This window comes from Phoxinus phoxinus (genome assembly GCF_949152265.1).
Source record: "Phoxinus phoxinus genome assembly, chromosome: 3".
Taxonomy (NCBI): domain Eukaryota; kingdom Metazoa; phylum Chordata; class Actinopteri; order Cypriniformes; family Leuciscidae; genus Phoxinus; species Phoxinus phoxinus.
Genome location: NC_136878.1, coordinates 34983079 through 35002125, shown reverse-complemented (window position 1 = coordinate 35002125; position 19047 = coordinate 34983079). Strand labels below are relative to the sequence as shown.

Sequence of the window (19047 nt, the reverse complement as noted above, 5' to 3'; positions counted from 1 at the left end):
AAAGGGAAAGTGGGTGGAACAAATCTTCCATTCAAATTTTAACTTTAAGTCTAGAGGTGCAACAATACTCATAAAGAAAAACATACAATTTACTGCAACAAAAGTTATTTCTGACTCCAGTGGACATTACATTATAGTAGCAGGAAAGCTTTACAACACACTAATATTGTTAGTTAATATATATGCTCCTAATATAGATGATGAACAATTTATATCGTCTATTTTGAACATTTTGCCTAATCTAGATTCTCATCAATTGATAATGGGGGGTGACTTTAACTTTGTATTGGACCCACTGTTGGACAGATCTTCAAATAGAACAGTACCCCTACCTAAATCAGCTAAACTGCTACAAACGTTTATGAAAAGCCTTAAAATAGTGGACCCATGGAGATTTACCTTCCCAAACCAACGACAATATTCATTTTTCTCACCGGTCCATCACTCCTATTCTAGAATAGACTATTTTTTTATAGATTATAAACTTTTACCAGCCGTCTTACATTGTGATTATGAAGCAATGGTATTGTCGGACCATAGCCCCCTAGTTCTTCAAATATTATTTGAAACTAAATATGACACTTTTAAATGGAGATTTGATAATAGTTTATTGGCAGATAAGACATTTGTAGAACAAACCGAAGCTCAAATAGGATTATATTTAGAGACAAACGATACGACAGACGTTTCTAAATCCACAATTTGGGAGGCATTTAAAGCATATATGCGCGGACAAATTATCTCTCATAGTATCTCGATTAAGAAACAATGTAAAGAACAAAAAAATAATTAACTGACCAAATACTAGAAATAGATCATGAGTATGCAGTCTTCCCCTCACCAGAACTGTATAAGAAGAGACTCTCTCTCCAGTCAGAATTTCAGTTACTCTCCACCTCAGAAACTACTGATCGTTTAATGCGGGCGAAAGCCACATATTATGAACATGGAGAGAGAGCAGGTAAACTTCTTGCTCTGCAAATTAAAGAAACGGCAACATCAAGAATGATAACTAAAATTAGGAAAGAGACAGGACAAACTACATCTGACCCACAAGAAATAAACAATATTTTAATTTTTTTTTACATCAAATTATATTCCTCAGAATCTATTAATGATCCATCGTGTATAGAGGAGTTTTTTGAATCACTTAACATTCCGTCCTTGGATATGGAAAACAAGAATGTCTTGGAACAGCCAATAACTATTAATGAAATAAATCAAGCGATATCCAATATGCAATGTTCAAAGTCCCCAGGTCCTGACGGTTTCACAACCAAGTTTTATAAATCTTTTAGAGATCGAATCTCACCATTGCTTCTAGAGGTTTTTAGTGAATCACTTGAGAAAGGCTGTTTACCACCAACATTTTATCAGGCAAACGTTTCTTTAATACATAAGATAGATAAAGACCCTTTAGACCCTGGTTCCTATAGACCTATCAGTCTTCTTGATGTTGATAACAAAATACTGGCCAAGGTTTTGGCCACTCGTCTCGAAAAAGTTCTTCCATCTGTGATCTCCACGGATCAAACAGGATTTATCAGAAATCGCCTTCTATTTTTTTAACATTAGAAGGTTATTAAATATTATTTACACGCCAAACACCAATCCCACTCATCCCGAGGTACTTATTTCTATGGATGCAGAGAAGGCCTTTGACAGGGTTGAGTGGGATTACCTCTTCGCCACTCTGGGAAAATTTGGTTTTGGTCCCAACTTTATTTCATTTATTGAATTGCTATATGCCCACCCCCAAGCTTCTATACAAACAAACAACAATAACTCTAGTTATTTTAAATTAAGTCGTTCTACGAGACAGGGTTGCCCTCTTTCACCCCTGCTATTTGCTTTAGCAATAGAACCCCTAGCAATTTCTCTACGTGCATCTACAGCTTATAGGGGAATAAGAAGAGGGGGAAAAGAACACAAAGTATCATTATACGCTGATGATCTGTTAGTTTACATCTCCAACCCCTTACAATCAGTGCCAACCATAATGTCAATCTTAGATAAATTTGGAAAAATCTCAGGATACAAGATCAACTTTTCTAAGAGTGTTATATTTCCAATCAACCCCAAGGCCCAATTCGAAACACTTTCCTCTTTCCCTTTTAAAATAGTAAACTCATTTAAATACCTAGGGATCACCATAACTAAATGTTTTTTTACCCTTTTTAAAGAAAATATTCTGAAGCTGTACGAATATACCCAACAAATTTTTAAGAAGTGGTCCAAACTTTTTATTTCTTTAGCAGGTCGCATTAATATGGTGAAAATGAGTATTTTGCCCAAATATTTATTTATTTTCCAGTGTATCCCAGCTTATATTAATAAATCATTTTTTAGAAAATTGGATAGGATAGTTACCCAATTTATTTGGAATAACAAGACCCCCAGAATCAAGAAGATATATCTACAGAGGACTAAACCGAAGGGTGGGATGGGCCTGCCTCATTTCCAGCTGTATTACTGGGCATGTAATATAAGAGCGCTCTCATTTGGCATACAGCAGGGGTCGATAGAGTGGTGCGATATGGAAAATAAGTCATGCTCATCTTCCTCTTGGCCAGCTTTAATTTATTCAGCCTTGTCTACCCCCCGTCCAACTCGACTGAGTAATCCAGTGGTTTCCAACTCACTCAAAATTTGGAACCAGATAAGAAGGCATTTTAAATGGCAAGCATGCTCTATCTTAACCCCATTAACTGAGAATCATTCTTTTATCCCTTCCCAAATTGATCCAATATTTTATACCTGGTTCAAAAAAGGGATACGTTCCTTCCAAAATTTGTTTATTAATAAATGCTTTCCAACATTTCAGCAGTTACAACAGATATTTGATCTACCTAGCTCACATTTTTTTAAATATCTACAAGCTCGCAGCTTTGTTCAAAAGAATTTCTCTTCATTCCCTAATGAACCGTCAACCTCTCAGATGGACACACTGTTTTTACAGAATCCATTTATCAAGGGAGGAATATCCATTATACATAATAAATTATCACAGTTGGAAGGTGATGCTTCATTAGAGCATGTAAGAACAGCATGGCAGGAAGACCTTGGAATAGATATTACAGACTGGCAATGGGAAGAAGCACAAGAACGGGTTCACTCTTCTTCTCTGTGTATTAGACACGGTTTAATACAATTCAAAATCTTGCATAGACTTCATCTGTCTAAATTGAAGCTGTCTAGGATGTTCTCCTCTGTGGACCCATTATGCGATAGATGCAGTCAAATGCCAGCATCACTAGGACATATGTTTTGGACATGTTCAAAAATTCGTAATTATTGGATTTCGGTTTTTCAATTACTGTCAAAGGTGTTGGGAAAACCACTAGACCCAGACCCAGTTATGGGTATTTTTGGTGTCAATAGTGACAATGTTGAGCTGTCTAAAAAACAGTGTATTGTGCTTGGAGTTGTCACACTCTTAGCACGTAGATTGAGTAGATGGAGTTTTTTTTTCTGTGCGTATGTGTGTGTGCCAATGTAGAAAAACTTAATAAAAGAGAATGTTTAGAATATCGTAATTGAAGATAGTTAACTCCACATCAGCAACATAAATTCATCAACTAACCATTCAGAGACGTCCTGTTGCATTCTACATGTTGTCACTTCTTGAGTCTCTCCATCTTTGTCTGACTCCGTTTTAACATTAAGGGCACACTATGTAGAAATTGTACCTTAATATAACAGCTTTAAAGTCATTTCGGTGGTAAACAAATTCATAGTAGGGCGAATTATCCTGGTAGTAAAGCTTAAGGGGGACGGCGCTGGAAAAACCAGCAATGCAAGTTTGAGAGGAGCGCCCCCGACAAATCTCACGAGAATCACGACTTGCTTTACAGCAACGACGTCACACACATTAACAACATATGAAGCACCGCTCTGGAAGCACGAAGACACTTGCGCGCATTTCAGACGTGATACTCGACGATGGAAAAAGCAAAGAAAACGCAGTCGGAAGAGACTAGGAAAAGGAAAAGAGAATCTGACCGCGTGAGGAACTGGACAAGAGTCACACTCGGTCAGGCTTTCACTCGTTGGCGCGAGCTAAAAAGCAGCACTGAGCAACAGCGATGCTGACCTGGCGATCTTGTTGATGGACTAGTAAATAAATCTCTTATTTGTAAACTTGTTTGTGTTCTATGTTGTATGTTGTGGCGCTTGCTTGTAGTATGTCATTTTTTTACAATGCTGTTCATTCATCCATTATATCAGACGACGCTGTTGACGTTGATTCCTGCGATTATCATAAGAACAGTTGTCGATATCTCACATAATTATCAGGACATAAATAAGCCTAGAGGTTGTAAATAGTGTAAACGAGCACAATTTGCAAACTATTATGATAAATTGCAATAATCAGTCTAATGACATCATAACGGCCAATGTTAAGAAATAATGCGACATACATTTAACTTTATTGATGTCATCTGGCATTTTGTAATGTTTACATTACAATCAAAAAACACAAATGCAATTATACAGTAGGCCTAGACTATAGGCTATTTACTTGTGATTTATCTGCAATCATGTAAAAACGTTATAAGCCAGCAAACGCGGTAGGCTACTTTATTATTATAAAGTAATCTAACACTTGACATTAACTTATTATTATCATATTACCATCATCAGTAGTTCAGTAGACTATGCAGTATGCAGTAGCCTAATATTTGCATGAAATCGTGAAACATTACCTGGTCAATACCATGCCCGACGCTTCTATCCTAACGAACAGGTACCGGTGTACAGGGTGGGGGTGGGTATTTACGACAGTGCAAGTATTCCACAGCGATTCTAGGGGTCGCTGTTTGACAAAAACACAGTTTCTACATAGTGTAACTTTAAAGGCAGAACAGTTTCTGTCATTTTAGTGTATCTGCGTGAGGTAATAGCAGCTGCTAACACACGTGAGCTCTTGAAACCCCGCACTCTGTGCAGCTCATTTGCATTTAAAGGGCCAGGCACAAAACGGTGCGTTTTTGTAAATCCTCAAAAAGTGACAACTTTAACATGCTATATAAAAAATTTTGTGGTGGTATTTTGTGCTAAAACTTCACACACACATCAGAGATTTATTTTACATCTTGTGAAAATGGCATTTTACCACCCCTTTAATAAAATGTTTATTTTTTCAAGAAGGGCATTTGATACAGTTTCAAATGTGAAGTGATAACTTTGAAAAAATAAATTAGGAATTGAAACAGAGTGAATAGACAGTCGTTAGTATTCGTTAGTTAGTATAGTAACAGTCGTTAAATACAGACTTATCATTTTCAGATTTTAAACATAACATGGTCAGACATGTTCTCTCCTCCTCTCCACTCCGACTTCAACCAACCGGAACTGGACAAATTCTCTGATTCATTCTGACTTCTGACCTGTAATGCTCCTGAATCATAATCATCCACTGTTCGCTCGTTGGCCAGAGGAGAACTGGCCCCCGACTGAGCCTGGGTTCTCCCAAGGTTTTTTTCTCCATTCTGTCACCTGATGGAGTTTTGTTCCTTGCCGCTGTTGCCTTGCCTTCTTGCTTGCTTAGTTGGGGACATTTAATATTCAACAATATTATAGATCTGCCTTAAAGGTGGACGATGATGAAATAGTTTTTCATGTTATCACTGTGAAGGTGCTTTGATACAATCTGTATTGTAAAAAGCGCTATATAAATAAAGGTGACTTGACTTGACTTGACTCGACTTGTGGCTTTAGCTGCAGTGCATTTCTAGATTGATACAATTCCAACTTCAATATCATTTTCATGAAGATATTTCATAAAAATATTTTTTTTTCAAATTTTGTCAGCTTTCAAATGAGACTATACTTGTGCTTTTAGTGCAAAGGGTTCATGAACTTTATCTGATTTAGTTTGGTTATGTCATATCTGGGGATTTTTCAAAAGTGGCTAACAGGATACACGATTTGCTATTTATGACAGGGACAGAGAGAGGGGAAACACGTGTAAGAAAATGTGTCCTATGACTCAGATGTTTGCTGTGCTTGTTTTGACTTCCAGGCTTCACTTGTTTTCCACAGTAATGGTCCTGTTCCTTTTTCTGTCTCTTTCTGTGTAGGACTGTGATTGGGAGCCTTTGAACCAGGGTGACCCTATGTTCCTAACTTTCGATGGGAGAACAATCCTTTATGAAGGTGCCAGCACAGTGTACCCCACGTTTATTAATGAGGCTGCCTATTATGAGAAACAGCAGGCGTTCATGACCACTTGTAGAGAAATACTGGCTGCCAATGCAATCAGAAAAGCTTTCAAATAATGTTTTCTCCTAAAAATGCTCTGTACTTAATGTAAAACCACTTAAAACAAGATTTCTTATTTTTGAATAATTAAAATACAGTTTTATAACATTTAAAAATTTGACTTGTTACAGCACAGAACTATTTAATTGAACAGTAAAAAAGCCCAAAAATTACCTTAAGAAAAAGACGCTGTGACCAGATACAATATCTAAAATAAATACTTTTATTTATATACAAATTGATAAATATATGCATTATATACATATCATTTATTTATAGTAAAGTGTATATGATAACAGTACAATCCATTTAGGGCAGTAAGATTTGGGGTGGTAACACTTATTTGAACTTTCTCTTCATCAAAGAAATTGTTTCATCCTAAAGAATGTAGGTTATCGTGTTTTCCACAAAAATATTAAGAAATGTTGCTGACTATTCAGCTTTGCCATCAAAAGAATAAATAAAAATTTTAAAGTATTTTAGTAAATCAATCAAAAGTGGGGAGAAAATCACATGAAATAAACGTTTTTCCCCAATGCATGTTGGCCACAATTATTAGCACCCCTAGAAATTCTTATGAGTACAATATCTCTGAAGTATAGTCCCATTCATATTTATATTTTTAGCACACCAGGGTGACTAAAACATGAAAATGTGCTAGGCTGGGTCGATATGTTGAGATCCCCACGATGATCCCATATGTGTATTCTTCCACGATACGGATGCTGCGGAAGCGACGTCCTGCTCACAAGGAGATAACATATGGAGAATACACATATGGACTGGGCAAATTGACAGTACAACATATGGAATGTCACTGGGGAGGCTCCAGCCTATAACTGGGGGGAGCTACTCACCAGACAGTGACGGCAGAAACTCTGCCAAGGGAAGACACAGGCTCGCTATAGGAAGCCGTATCGTGGAAGAATACACATATAGGATCACCGTGGGGATCTCAACATATCGACCCAGCCTAGCACAAGTTCCACTGGTGCATACGAGTGGTAGGCCTGGCTTCGGACGCTCTGCCGCGTCTGTCGCCGGAGGGTATGGAGGAACTCGACAGGGTTCGGTTAAAGGGAACTCAACTGGAGCAAGAATGGCGCACGTATCCAGTCCAAAGGAGGGGAATGGCGTAGCAAGCCGACACTTCGAACCGGGCTCAAGTGAAACTGGCTTCATGAGAAAGGAGACCACGAGAAGTAGCGGTTCGAACATAGGTGTCGCCCAGCCCCCAACTCTAGAATATCTGTCAGCGAAGCACACTGTGTCAACGCCTAGGCGGGAGCACACACTCACTTCAGAGTATCTCACCTTGTAAGTGGACACGTGCATCTCGGGTATTTATTTACATTTTCAGAATAATAATTATTTACACCAAGATGAAGGCAGCCACCTTTATCAGTGGGCCAACGTCGCTTGGAAACAGCCTTCCCTTTCTGCTGATTTCCTTAACAGACAAGAGCTGGTCTGAGGTCCTAAGGCTTGTGTTCTGTGCACGTATAACAGCAGTTAAGCGGACGGACGGAGAAAGCCAGGTCTGGGGCTGCCTCCTCCGGGGCAGCGCTTGCAGGCTCACCACCGGGTCCCACCTTTTAGGGAGAGGTAGGAACCTTGGGCACATATCCAGGCCGGGGTCTCAGCTCGTGAGAGTTAGCCGGCCCGAATTCCAGGCACATCTCGTTTACTGAAAGCTAGCAAGTCCCTACCCTCTAGTAGAGACCATGCGAGCAGGAGAACTGTTTCTTTAAAAACAGAATTTTTAACTCACTGCCTGCAGTGGCTCAGGGGCGGTCTCTGAAGTGCAGTAGCACCAGAGATAAGGCCCAAGAGCGTAAAGAGGGACGCAAGGCAGTTACCTTGCTTCCTCAGGAACCTGACGATCAGGACGTGCTTCCCAGATACTGCATCCTGATGTGCGTCAGAGAAAAAGAGAGGCAACATCCTTTTGAGGGTGGAGGACACAGCCTCACTCCAACCCATCTTGCAGGAAAGAGAGCACTGAAATGATCGAACGCTATCAGGATCTCCTCACAGAGACAAGACTCACTCAACGGATAGGTTCCACAGTGATGGGGACTACCCCATATTCCAGCAGTAACCCCCTAAACCTCCGCATCCATTTTTATCTCTCCAGGGGTCTGAATGCGGGTGCCATCATGCTCCGTCCCTGAGAATATATTCAGGGAAAGTCAGGAAGGGCTGTCGAAGGGAACTAGGTCTGGTTGGGCCAAAAAAAGGGGCAACTATCAAGACCTGCTCCACTCCTGACCTAGCACAGTAAGTGCAAGCGACATGCGTGCACAAGACAGGAGCACTGCTCAACACTAGGTGTGAAGAAGATCACTGAGCTTCAGGAGCATCTCTGCTCAACACCTGAGTGTGATGAAAATCACTGAGCTTGAGCGGACGCCAAGCGATAATGAATCGTACAGCCGCTTTTAGAAGGCTCACTGGGGATTACGCATTTCTGCGGGTGGTCCCTACCCAGCTGGACGCCTGGGGAAGGAGTCTCCACTCTCCCTGGCCATAGGCTATCGTGAGGCTCGTTGGTGGCACGATTGAGCAGGCCGGAAGAAAATAGCTGAATGAAGCGTCCTCAGAAGCTTCTGACTCCCAGGAGGGGGTGACGAGCGAGTTGTGATATGCTAGGGAAGCTTAGCTCAACGGTCACGATGTTGTCTTTTCAGACCAGTACCAGCTCGCTGAGCAGCGGTGGCTCAAAGCGAGGTGAACTGCAACAACTCGAGGCAATGGATGCCAATGCAGTCGAAGGTCGCCCAGGTCTCCGTTAAAGCATGCCCTTTTTACGTGGCCCCTCAGTCGGTGTTAGTGGACCTCGTTCTAGGAGCGATTGGCCCGAAGAACAGAAGGTCTGATAACGGCCTGAGGGTTTGGCAGCAGGCCAGGGTGATCTGTTGTCACACCGGACAATGCCACTCTACCACGGTTACATCAGGACTGGACCTTAAAGCCAGTGCTGAAGTGGTCTCCGTATGGAGGAAGCCAAGCGGCTGCATCTGCCATTTGCCCCAGGAGCCTCTGAAAAATCTTCCAGCGGGACCCTCTCTCACTTCTGTATAGCACCGACCATCTTCTTGAAGAGGCATGTTGGATCGAGTCCATCTCCATACTGGAAAAGAGATACTCAGCCTGTAGGCGAGATTACTCTCTCCCAGCTGACCTGAAGACCCAACTGGCTATGGAGCACTCGAAGGGTAGGACTCTGTACTGATACTTCGAACCCTCAAACGCAACACGCAGGATAGGCTGTGGTGCAGAAGGCTAGAGATCTGAAGTATATGTCATTCAGGTCAAACGCTGCAGACCAAGCTTGGGGCTTTAAGAAAAATGCCTCTCTGTGTTAGCAACTTGGACGGAGGCTTTGGAGAAAGGGCCCGTCTCAAGTGACACAGGTCCAAGATGGTCACGACCCACCACATATTAGGTACCATGAAGAACGAGTTTATAAAAACTGGCTTTCATATCGGCTGATGGTGGCTATATTGCGTCCTTCGCCATTAGGACAGCGACAAACGCACACAGGACAGGAGCACTGCTCAACACTAGGTGTGATGAATATCACTGAGCTTCAGGAGCATATCTGCTCAACACTTAAGTGTGATGACTATCACTGAACCTGAGCGGGCGCCGAGCGATAATGAAATCGCCTAGCCGAGTCTGATGGTCGCAGTCTGGTCCGGACCGGTTAGAAGCTTTCTGCTTCTACAACCAGGTCCAGGCCCAGAAGACCACAGACGTACCCGAGGTGGGGCAGCGAGGTGGAGGCAGGGATGTGAGTGTGCAGTGCAACACTTACCTGTCTTCACTGGGCGGCAGTGGATGCGTGAGAAGGCGGATGACCGGGTCCTCAAACATACATACATGTCATCATGTATTCTATCAAATACCAACAGATAAAAAATCTAAGCCTGACTGCCTCTGCTGGAAATCTTATAAGGGGCCGTGGGTGGATCTTTCATCAGGACAATGATCCAAAACAAAAATCAACACAAAAATGGGTTCTAATGAGTGGGGTAAAGTGAAGATTAGAGTGCACCAACATGACCTTGGAATTTGAAGGATCTGCAGCGATTCTGTGTGGAAGAATGGTCTCTGATCTTCTGCCAGGTGTTCTTCAACTTCATCAGGGATTATAGGAGAAGACTCAGAGCTGTTAAATTGGCAAATGGAGGTTGCAAAAAGTATTAAATAAAACGGGGCCAATAAATGTGGCCAACATGTCTTGGAGAAAAACATTTAGTTTCATAACGAGATAAAGTATATATATATATATATATATATATATATATATATATATATATATATATATATATATATACATATATAAAATCTGCCCAATTACATATTTTACAGAGCCATGGTGGTGGAAAAAAATATGAGATGGGAGGAAAAAATATTTTTCAAAGCTTTTGCGTTCTCTCACAAAATTGTTGTGTTCCCCAGAGAAACTTTGCATACTTTCGCAAAAATAGGCCTATTTAAGTTCTCGCACAAAACTTTGTGTTCTCTCGCAAAACGTTTGCGTTCTCTCGCAAAACCTGTTGTGAGTTTGTTTAACGTCCCGCTGGCAGTGTTTCAGACAGATCCGTACGTTAGCAATGGATAGGTTCATAGTGTTTTAATCTTAACTTGGACTTAAGTGTAAAGAAATATGGTCAGTGCTTAATTCAAAGAGTTCAGTAAAGTTGGCAATATTCACAGATTTGAACTTCCCGGATCAATAACTCGTGAGCTAAATGTTGTTAAAATACAAATGACACCTCTTTCCAATCATGGTAACGTAGACAACGAGCTACAACCTAATTTACCTCAAAACAAGCCTGATAATATAAATTGATCTCTATAAGCAGGCTGCTGACAGAGAAGTCCTAAAGGAGCATCTGCAAACTGCAAAACCTGAAAAGTGGCTACACACTGTAGTGTCACCAAATTCAGTTTACACATAAGTGGTCTCCTACTGGTCATACTACAACACTTAGTTTGATAAAATGTGCTTTTGCATACTTTTTATGATTGTATTATGTTAAGTTATATTCAATAACTTCACTGTAGCACACTTTATACTGTCACAAAATTCAGTTCACACTTCACTGCTCTCCTACTACAATACGTAGTTTGATAAAATTATTTTTGAATAATTTTTATGATTATTTATTTTGAAATAAAATCAATAACTTCAGTGTTATTTAAAACAAATATTAAATAACTTAGTCAAGTCAAAGAATCTTCATTTATATAGCGCTTTTAACAATGTAGATTGTTTCAAAGCGGCTTTACATTGATAAACGGATAATTTAAGGTAACAGAGATTGTTTTGGCTTTATAGCGGTTCTTGAATAAATATATTTTTTCAGCTAAAGTTAGTTTTGATTGATTTACTTCCGTCGCAACGATCATTAGTTATTAAATTAGAGGCCGCTAAGATGACATCATTCTCTTTAAACTTTGAGGACTTTAAACGCGAACCTGTGAGAAACGCTGATGGCGCTCATGTGTGCATTAAGAATTAATTCTATAGTTATGCGCATTTGAATATATGTGCCCAGGTTTGTAATTCCCTACAAACCAAGCCTTAAACTACTTGTCTGGCCTTAATTTTTATACAGAATTTTATCACTTCGAGGTAGATACACGAAACAAAAATGATCCCGACAACGCTTTATCTGTAGAGTGGTAAAGGGATCCTCCATAGGGAGAGGCTAGTTGGCACTTCAGCACTGCGTTGTCATCGGGTCCAGGCGAAGGTCCTTCGTCAGACATGGATATGGCTTGGATCCGGCAGGCTGCGGGAAAACCTCAGGATAAACAAAGACACTAAAATTAGCGTAGATGCCATTCTTCTTATGATCTAACAAGTACATCAGGATTTATGGAAGGTGTTCCCAGTTTCGGCTGACCTAATCTATGCAGCCTAACATTGAATTATAGAAGTCTATAATTTATTATGTGAATGCTAGGTCAAAGAGATGTGTCTTTAATCTAACTTTGAACTGACAGACTGTGTCTGCTTCCCGGACAATGGTAGGAAGACTGTTCCAAAGTTTTGGATCCAAATAAGAAAAGGATCTACCGCCAGCAGTCGATTTTGATATTCTAGGTATTATTAACTGGCCGGAATTTTGAGATCGCAATAGACGTGAAGGACTATAATGCGTTAAGAGCTCGCTCAAGTACTGCGGAGCTAAACCATTTATTGCTTTGTAAGTAATCAGCAATATTTTAAAATTTATACGATGTTTAATGCATAAACATTAATGTTTAATGGTAGCCAATGCAGTGTTGACAGAACGGGGCTAATATGGTCATACTTCCTGGTTCTGGTAAGAACTCAAGCTGCTGCGTTTTGAACTAGCTGTAGTTTGTTTATTAAGCGTGTTATTATTTTTAAGATGGAAAAATGGGGTTCTCTTACGAGAGTACTCTCGTACTGCGTAATATCTTACGCTAGGGGAAAACTCTTTTCCACGAGATATTGAAGCCAAAAATTATCCTTAATTTTGAAATAATGTAAAACGCGTTGCGGCAGCATGCAGACATAGGCAAGACGGCTCGCGCGCCTATTGGCTACCCTGCGGCAACTGCAGCAGCCTATCGAGAGAGGCCTCTCATGACGTCAGATCCAATGGGGGCGCTTCGCGCCCACTACGTCACGTCCTGCCGAAACAGGCGTGTCTTGGGCCTATAAATATAGCTCGCCAGACTGATATACTCTGATTTTCATCTCTTCATCGAAGCTCTCGCACCGCTGGATCCTGAGAGGAAGAAGCCGCGCCGTCTGAAAAAGCCTTCTGCGGGACGAGCCTTTGCATCTGAAGCCGCTGGTTGACAACTCGCCGCCTTCAGTCACCGTTCCTGCTATACGCTATCCGGCATGTTATATCCTTTTTCTCTGCTAAGTGTGTAGGTTCGCCACTGCGACTCACACTCTCATCCTAAAAGAGTGTCTTTTTCAAGATGCCTCGTACCTTCTGTGGCTCGTGTCGAGCCCCACTCAGCAACGGGGACCGGCATGTCATCTGCGTTTCCTGCCTGGGTGAGGATCACGCAGCTCTTGCGCTCGCTGACGGCGGCTACCCTCTGTTTTCAGTGTAGTAAATGTGCCCGCTGTCTGTCCCGCGCCCACATTCACTCACAGACATGACAAGCCCCACGGGGCAGACTTCCACCAAAACTTCTTGCTCGTTCAGTTCCAGAAAATGTGACTGTTCCAGTTCCAGCCACGGCCGATGGTGTTATGAGCGTAGTAAGAATGTCCACGGCCCAGTGCTCATTCCTACACACAAGCACAGCCCGCCACATTCCAGGGCTCGCACAAATAAAATCGACTCATGTCGATTGTGCATTAAATGTAGTGAATGTGCCCACGACCCAGTGCCCACAAACACTACACACTGCATGTCTCACGGTTTCTGTAAAAACGAAACCAACACACATACAGTCAGCTCAGGCCGACGGTGTTTTCATTGTAGTAAATGTGCCCGCTGTCCCGCGCCCACATTCACTCACAGACATGACAAGCCCCACGGGGCAGACTTCCACCAAAACTTCTTGCTCGTTCAGTTCCAGAAAATGTGACTGTTCCAGTGTATTTTGCAGAAAACAAGCCGGTACGACAGCCCGTTTGCCTGCAAACAAACGTCGTCTTTACGGCGACCCAGATAAATCTCATAAAGAGTATTTTCTGGTATTCCGGCCACGGCCTATGGTGTTATGAGCTAAAAATGCCCACGGCCCAGTGCTCATTCCTACACACAAGCACAGCCCGCCACATTCCAGGGCTCGCACACATAAAATCGACTCATGTCGATTGTGCATTAAATGTAGTGAATGTGCCCACGACCCAGTGCCCACAAACACTACACACTGCATGTCTCACGGTTTCTGGGCTCTTTAGGAGAGTCGAGCGCGGGCAGGTTGCCCGCTGTGATCAGCGCGCCCCCCGCCTCGAACGCTGCAAGCACGCCGTTCTGTTACAGCATACCGAAGCTCTCCGGTCGCCACCACGTCCAGAGCCCAGATCTCATTCAACCTCTAGCTATTCATGCAAGTGCATGGACAAAGCTTCCCGGGGTATCAGAATGTGTGCTGAACATTATAAAGATAGGCTATTCGCTACAGTTCGCTCGACGCAGTTACGCGGCGCAAATTGAAACTACGGTAGAAAAGGAAGTAGCACATCCACTAAACTGGTGACACTACAGTGTGTAACATTGAAGTTAGTCTTGCGTTGCCAGACCTTTAGACTGAAGGCAGAATGTCTGGACTCTATCACAGCTTTTATTGGCCAAGGAACACCCAAGAGGACGTTTGACTGACATGTAACGCAACCAATCACAGTTTGCTTTGTTCCTTGTTTTGGAGTGTGAAAATATAATGTTGATGTAAGACAGGCATGCATTTAATAATAATGAATAATTATTATTAATTCAAGTACATTGTGCAAGTTTACTGCAACAATAGAGCCGCAAATTTTACATACTTTTGAAAATCTGGACATCCTATAGAATTCAATCAATCAGTTCACTACTTCGAAACTTCCAGAAAAGTGAGCTTATAGTTAATGACTATTTTTATAGTAACGCTTTTTTGATTTTGCAGATGCTCCCTTAGGACTTAGTCTCTCAGCAGCCTGCTCATAGAGATCAATTTATATTATAAAGCTTGTTTAGAGGAAAATAAGGTTGTAGCTCGTTGTCTTTCAACAACTTTTAGCTATTGAACCGGGAAGTTCGAATCTGTGAATATTGCCAACTTTACTGAACTCCTTAAACTAAGCACTGACCATATTTCTTTACACTTAAGTCCAAGTTAAGAATAAAACACTATGAACCTATCCATAGCTAACGTACGGAGCTGTCTGAAACACTGCCAGCGGGACATTAAACAGGAAGTGCTTGTCCGAACTCACAACAGGTTTTGCGAGAGAACGCAAAAGTTTTGCGAGAGAACGCAAAAGTTTTGCGAGATAACACAACGTTTATCGGGGGCGCGCAAAAGTTGGCAAAAGCTTTGACAAATCTTTTTCCCTCCCATCCCATATTTTTTCCCCCGCCATGTCCCTATAGGGCTCCTTACACATTTATGAATGCAAAGAGAAAATTTGTGTTTTATTTGTAGTCTGAAGATTAAGATTGATTTTTATTTTTAAAATGTGTATTTTCTAAAACTTTTAGTGACTTCCAAATATGTGTTTTGTACTGAAATTGTTTGATTAAATCCACAGTATGTAGTGATGAATTTATATTGCTAGATTTTTAAAATACTATATAGGTCTACCTCTAGTATGTCTGCACAATTCAGATCCTGGTGTAGTGTATGTGAAATGCACAAGCTCAGGAAAAATCTTCACTGCCCTCTAGCCTCTGATCCAACACACTGTTGACTCAAATACTGACCTGAAACAGCCTTAAAACCACAAAATAACCTCGTAATAAAATTTAAATAAAAGCACTGTGCTTTTAACATCATGCACCATTGAGAATTAATCGTATTGAAACTGTGTATTTTGTGCTGTTTGTGATGCAAAAGTCGTTGTAGTTTAAGTTTTGTAGTTCCTTACTTCATCCTCATTTCAGTGGTGCGTGCAACCCATATTGCCTTAATTGAACAGTCTGAAAGAAAGAGTTACAGTAGAATCAGGGTTTTATATTATACTATAGAAAGTAGACTGGATTGCTGGATATGTTATAAAATGCTCAGCAAACATTTGGAAGGCTTTGTTTGGCAGTATTCAGAGATATGTATTCTGTTTTCAATGTGATTTTGTTTTGATGTATATGGCCTGTTGAAAAGGCTCATTGTTGTGCGTTATATTTTGAAATGTGTTTTAAAACATAATATCTATGCAAGAAATAATACATTCACTTAATTTATCCCAAATTGAAGAAGAAGATTGATTATTTTTAACACATTTACCAATTATTCCATACTTTTGATCACATACTGTCTTCTGTGGTCTCATTAAGGTCCAGGTATTAAGTATTGGTTGATGAGGTTCAATGTTGTCAAAATGTGGAATATAATGTATTTTAATGTAAGCAGTCACAAATTTGTATTACATGAAGTCTTTTCAGTCTTAATGAGATGGATTGATATGGAGTAAATCATTACAATATACAACCAGAGATTTCTATTTTGTCTCACACAGATCTTTCCAGAAAGAATAATACAGAAAAAAAGTTAAAGGTCTTTATTAAGTCTACATGAATGACATGAATGTGATGACAATGACAGATTTTTTTGTTTAGGGTGAACTATCCCTTTAAGGTCCTATACAGCTGTGGCCAAAAATAGGCTATTGGCACTTTGGCAGAGACAATGTGCAATGTTTACTGCTTTAGTTGTGGTGTTGATTCACATTGTTTCTAGATTATTGTGCAGAATGATCAGATGCATTTAAATAATTGCAAAAAGCTTAATTGGCCAAAAAAGAGAGAACTTTATCACAAAAAAAAGAGAGAGAAAAATACAGTTTTTTGGACCTAGCACGAAATGACCAGGAAACATGATTTCACTAATCAAATCAAAAGAACACGGGAAAGTGTGAACAAGTACTAGTCAAGTGAAATCATTCTATCATTTTGATTGAATTATAAGAGCAGACTGATTGCTATAAAAGGAGGGAAGAAGTGCTTCCAATCGTTGTGTTCTTGTGTTAGCAGTAGTTACCTCCAAAGAAAGACGTGTAGCCATCATCACTTTCCATCAAAATGGCCTCACATGCAAGGAAACTGCTGCAAAGAATATTGCACCTGAAAGTGAACTGCAGTGAAGAAGGGACGTCCCAGAGTGTCAAGCAAGCATCAGGACTGTCTCCCCTGAGGAGTCAGCTACGGAATCACGTCACCACCAGATTGTTCAGTATTGGCAGAAGTGCTTCCAATCGTTGTGTTCTTGTGTTAGCAAGCTTTCTAGCAAGTTGTGTTCACTTCTTTGCATGTGGGATCTGAGGTGAAGACTTAGATCATCACCAAATTACTCCTGGGTCGTTGGGAGAAGTTGTCTAAGTCTGTGCATTTTCCAGCGTGGTTGAGCCCCATGTCACAAGGCAATAGTGATAATGAAGTAGCTCGGAGATCATTACCGGTACATTGAAATTTTGGATCCGTGGCCAGGCAACTGAAAAATTGAAAAAAAAAATATATACAAATACTGAAGCAGCAAGATTTGCAAAACAAAATTTACATCACTGCCAATACTTTTGGCCACGGCTGTACATGTTCTGCTTTTGTTAGATTGACCACTAGAGGGCAGGTCATCATCATCAAATCTCACATGCTTAAACTTAAAAAAAAAAAATGTTGTAGAAACTATTTTCACTCAAAAATGGCCAGTAAATTTCACAAATAAATACAAACAAACCGCAATCAACAATTATTTAAACGCAACATTTTAAAGTAGAAAAACTGAAACAGTATTTTTTTTTTTGTAAAACCTACAAGAATAATCTTTGTATATTTACAACTTTGAAAAATCAAAGTTTTTACAGTGACTTTTGCCCTCATACTAACCTATATGATATGTGGGATGGGCAAATATATATGTACTAACACAAAATGACCATCTAAATCTTTGTTAAATCACCAAATACCAAGCGATTTTAACTCAGATGGGTATTGCGGTTCATCATGCATGTCACTGTGCCCTTCCTTTTTCAAAAATATACCATTCATCAGTTAGCTAGAAAATGTTGAGTGGTTTTAATGTGTGAATCACCATGGTAACTGAACCAAGTTATCATGCATATACAAGTGTAACCGAGCTTTTGTATCGGGTTCGCTTAAACACTGTTGGATAATAAAATAATGAAAACGAGACACAGAAGTTCCATGAACGGTGCACACTTTTAATCTCTTTCACATCAACCTCACATGTCCCTTTTTTGGACCCCTGATCACCTTATGCGCATGCACATCTCTCTCTTGCCTACGGCAAGTCCCAAAGGACAGAATGTGTTACACACACATAAACGCAACATAACCTTAACTTCTATTCAGACTTTAATCTGTTACATACGTCCCATCCCCCTAAAATAAACGTCCCCGTTTATCTACCAAACAACAAGCGATAGAACAGAAAACAGAAACAGGAATAATACACATCAACATGTATAATACTCAAACCCACGTTCAACCATACAACAGTTTGTACCATATGAAATTACAATGATATACTTATAAAGTTGTTGTCACCTTGTTCAAAAAATTTTTTTAAATAAAATGTTTTCACAACAATAAACAGGTACAATACAACAATGAATCTCAGTACAGTACAAAATCTCTCAAGCAACCAGGAGGTTTCAAACTTCTCCCAGCCCTGCTCATAACAGGAATGAGCTTATCAGGCCCCTCAAGTACCTCTCCTAAATCCTTTTGAGGTGAACTGCACTTCACTCCCCCCAACATTTCAGGCTCCTTAAAAGGGGAATCAGGCAAAGAATCAGGAACTACTGACAGACTCTCAGTAGAAGATAGTGTGGGAATAGGCAAAGTATAAGGTCTCAACCTATTATAGTGCACAACCTGTCCTCGTTCATCTGAGTCTATAGGGCTAACGATCCGGTACGTCAGTCCAGGCTCTCCACCAGACTCCAAGACCTGCACAATCCGAAAAGGTCCTTTCCAGTGGGGTGCCAGCTTCATGCGGCTCTCCACAGGGTTATGGAGCCACACCATGGCGCCGACTGTATAGGGCTGGTGTCTGAGGTCTGAATCATGGTACAGCTTCTGTCGATCATGCGCCACTTCACTGTACATTCTA

General features: G+C 40.7%; 1 protein-coding gene across 1 annotated transcript in view; it reads left to right on the top strand.

The window, feature by feature from the left end:
* Nucleotides 1–10545, top strand: part of aspa (aspartoacylase) — a 117062-nt gene extending 106517 nt beyond the window's left edge. Inside the window, exon 6 of the mRNA XM_079605779.1 lies at nt 6084–10545. Within this exon, the coding sequence (XP_079461905.1) occupies nt 6084–6281 (198 nt within the window). The 3' untranslated portion in view covers nt 6282–10545. The remainder of the gene's footprint in view (nt 1–6083) is intronic.
* Nucleotides 10546–19047: the final 8502 nt, after the last annotated feature.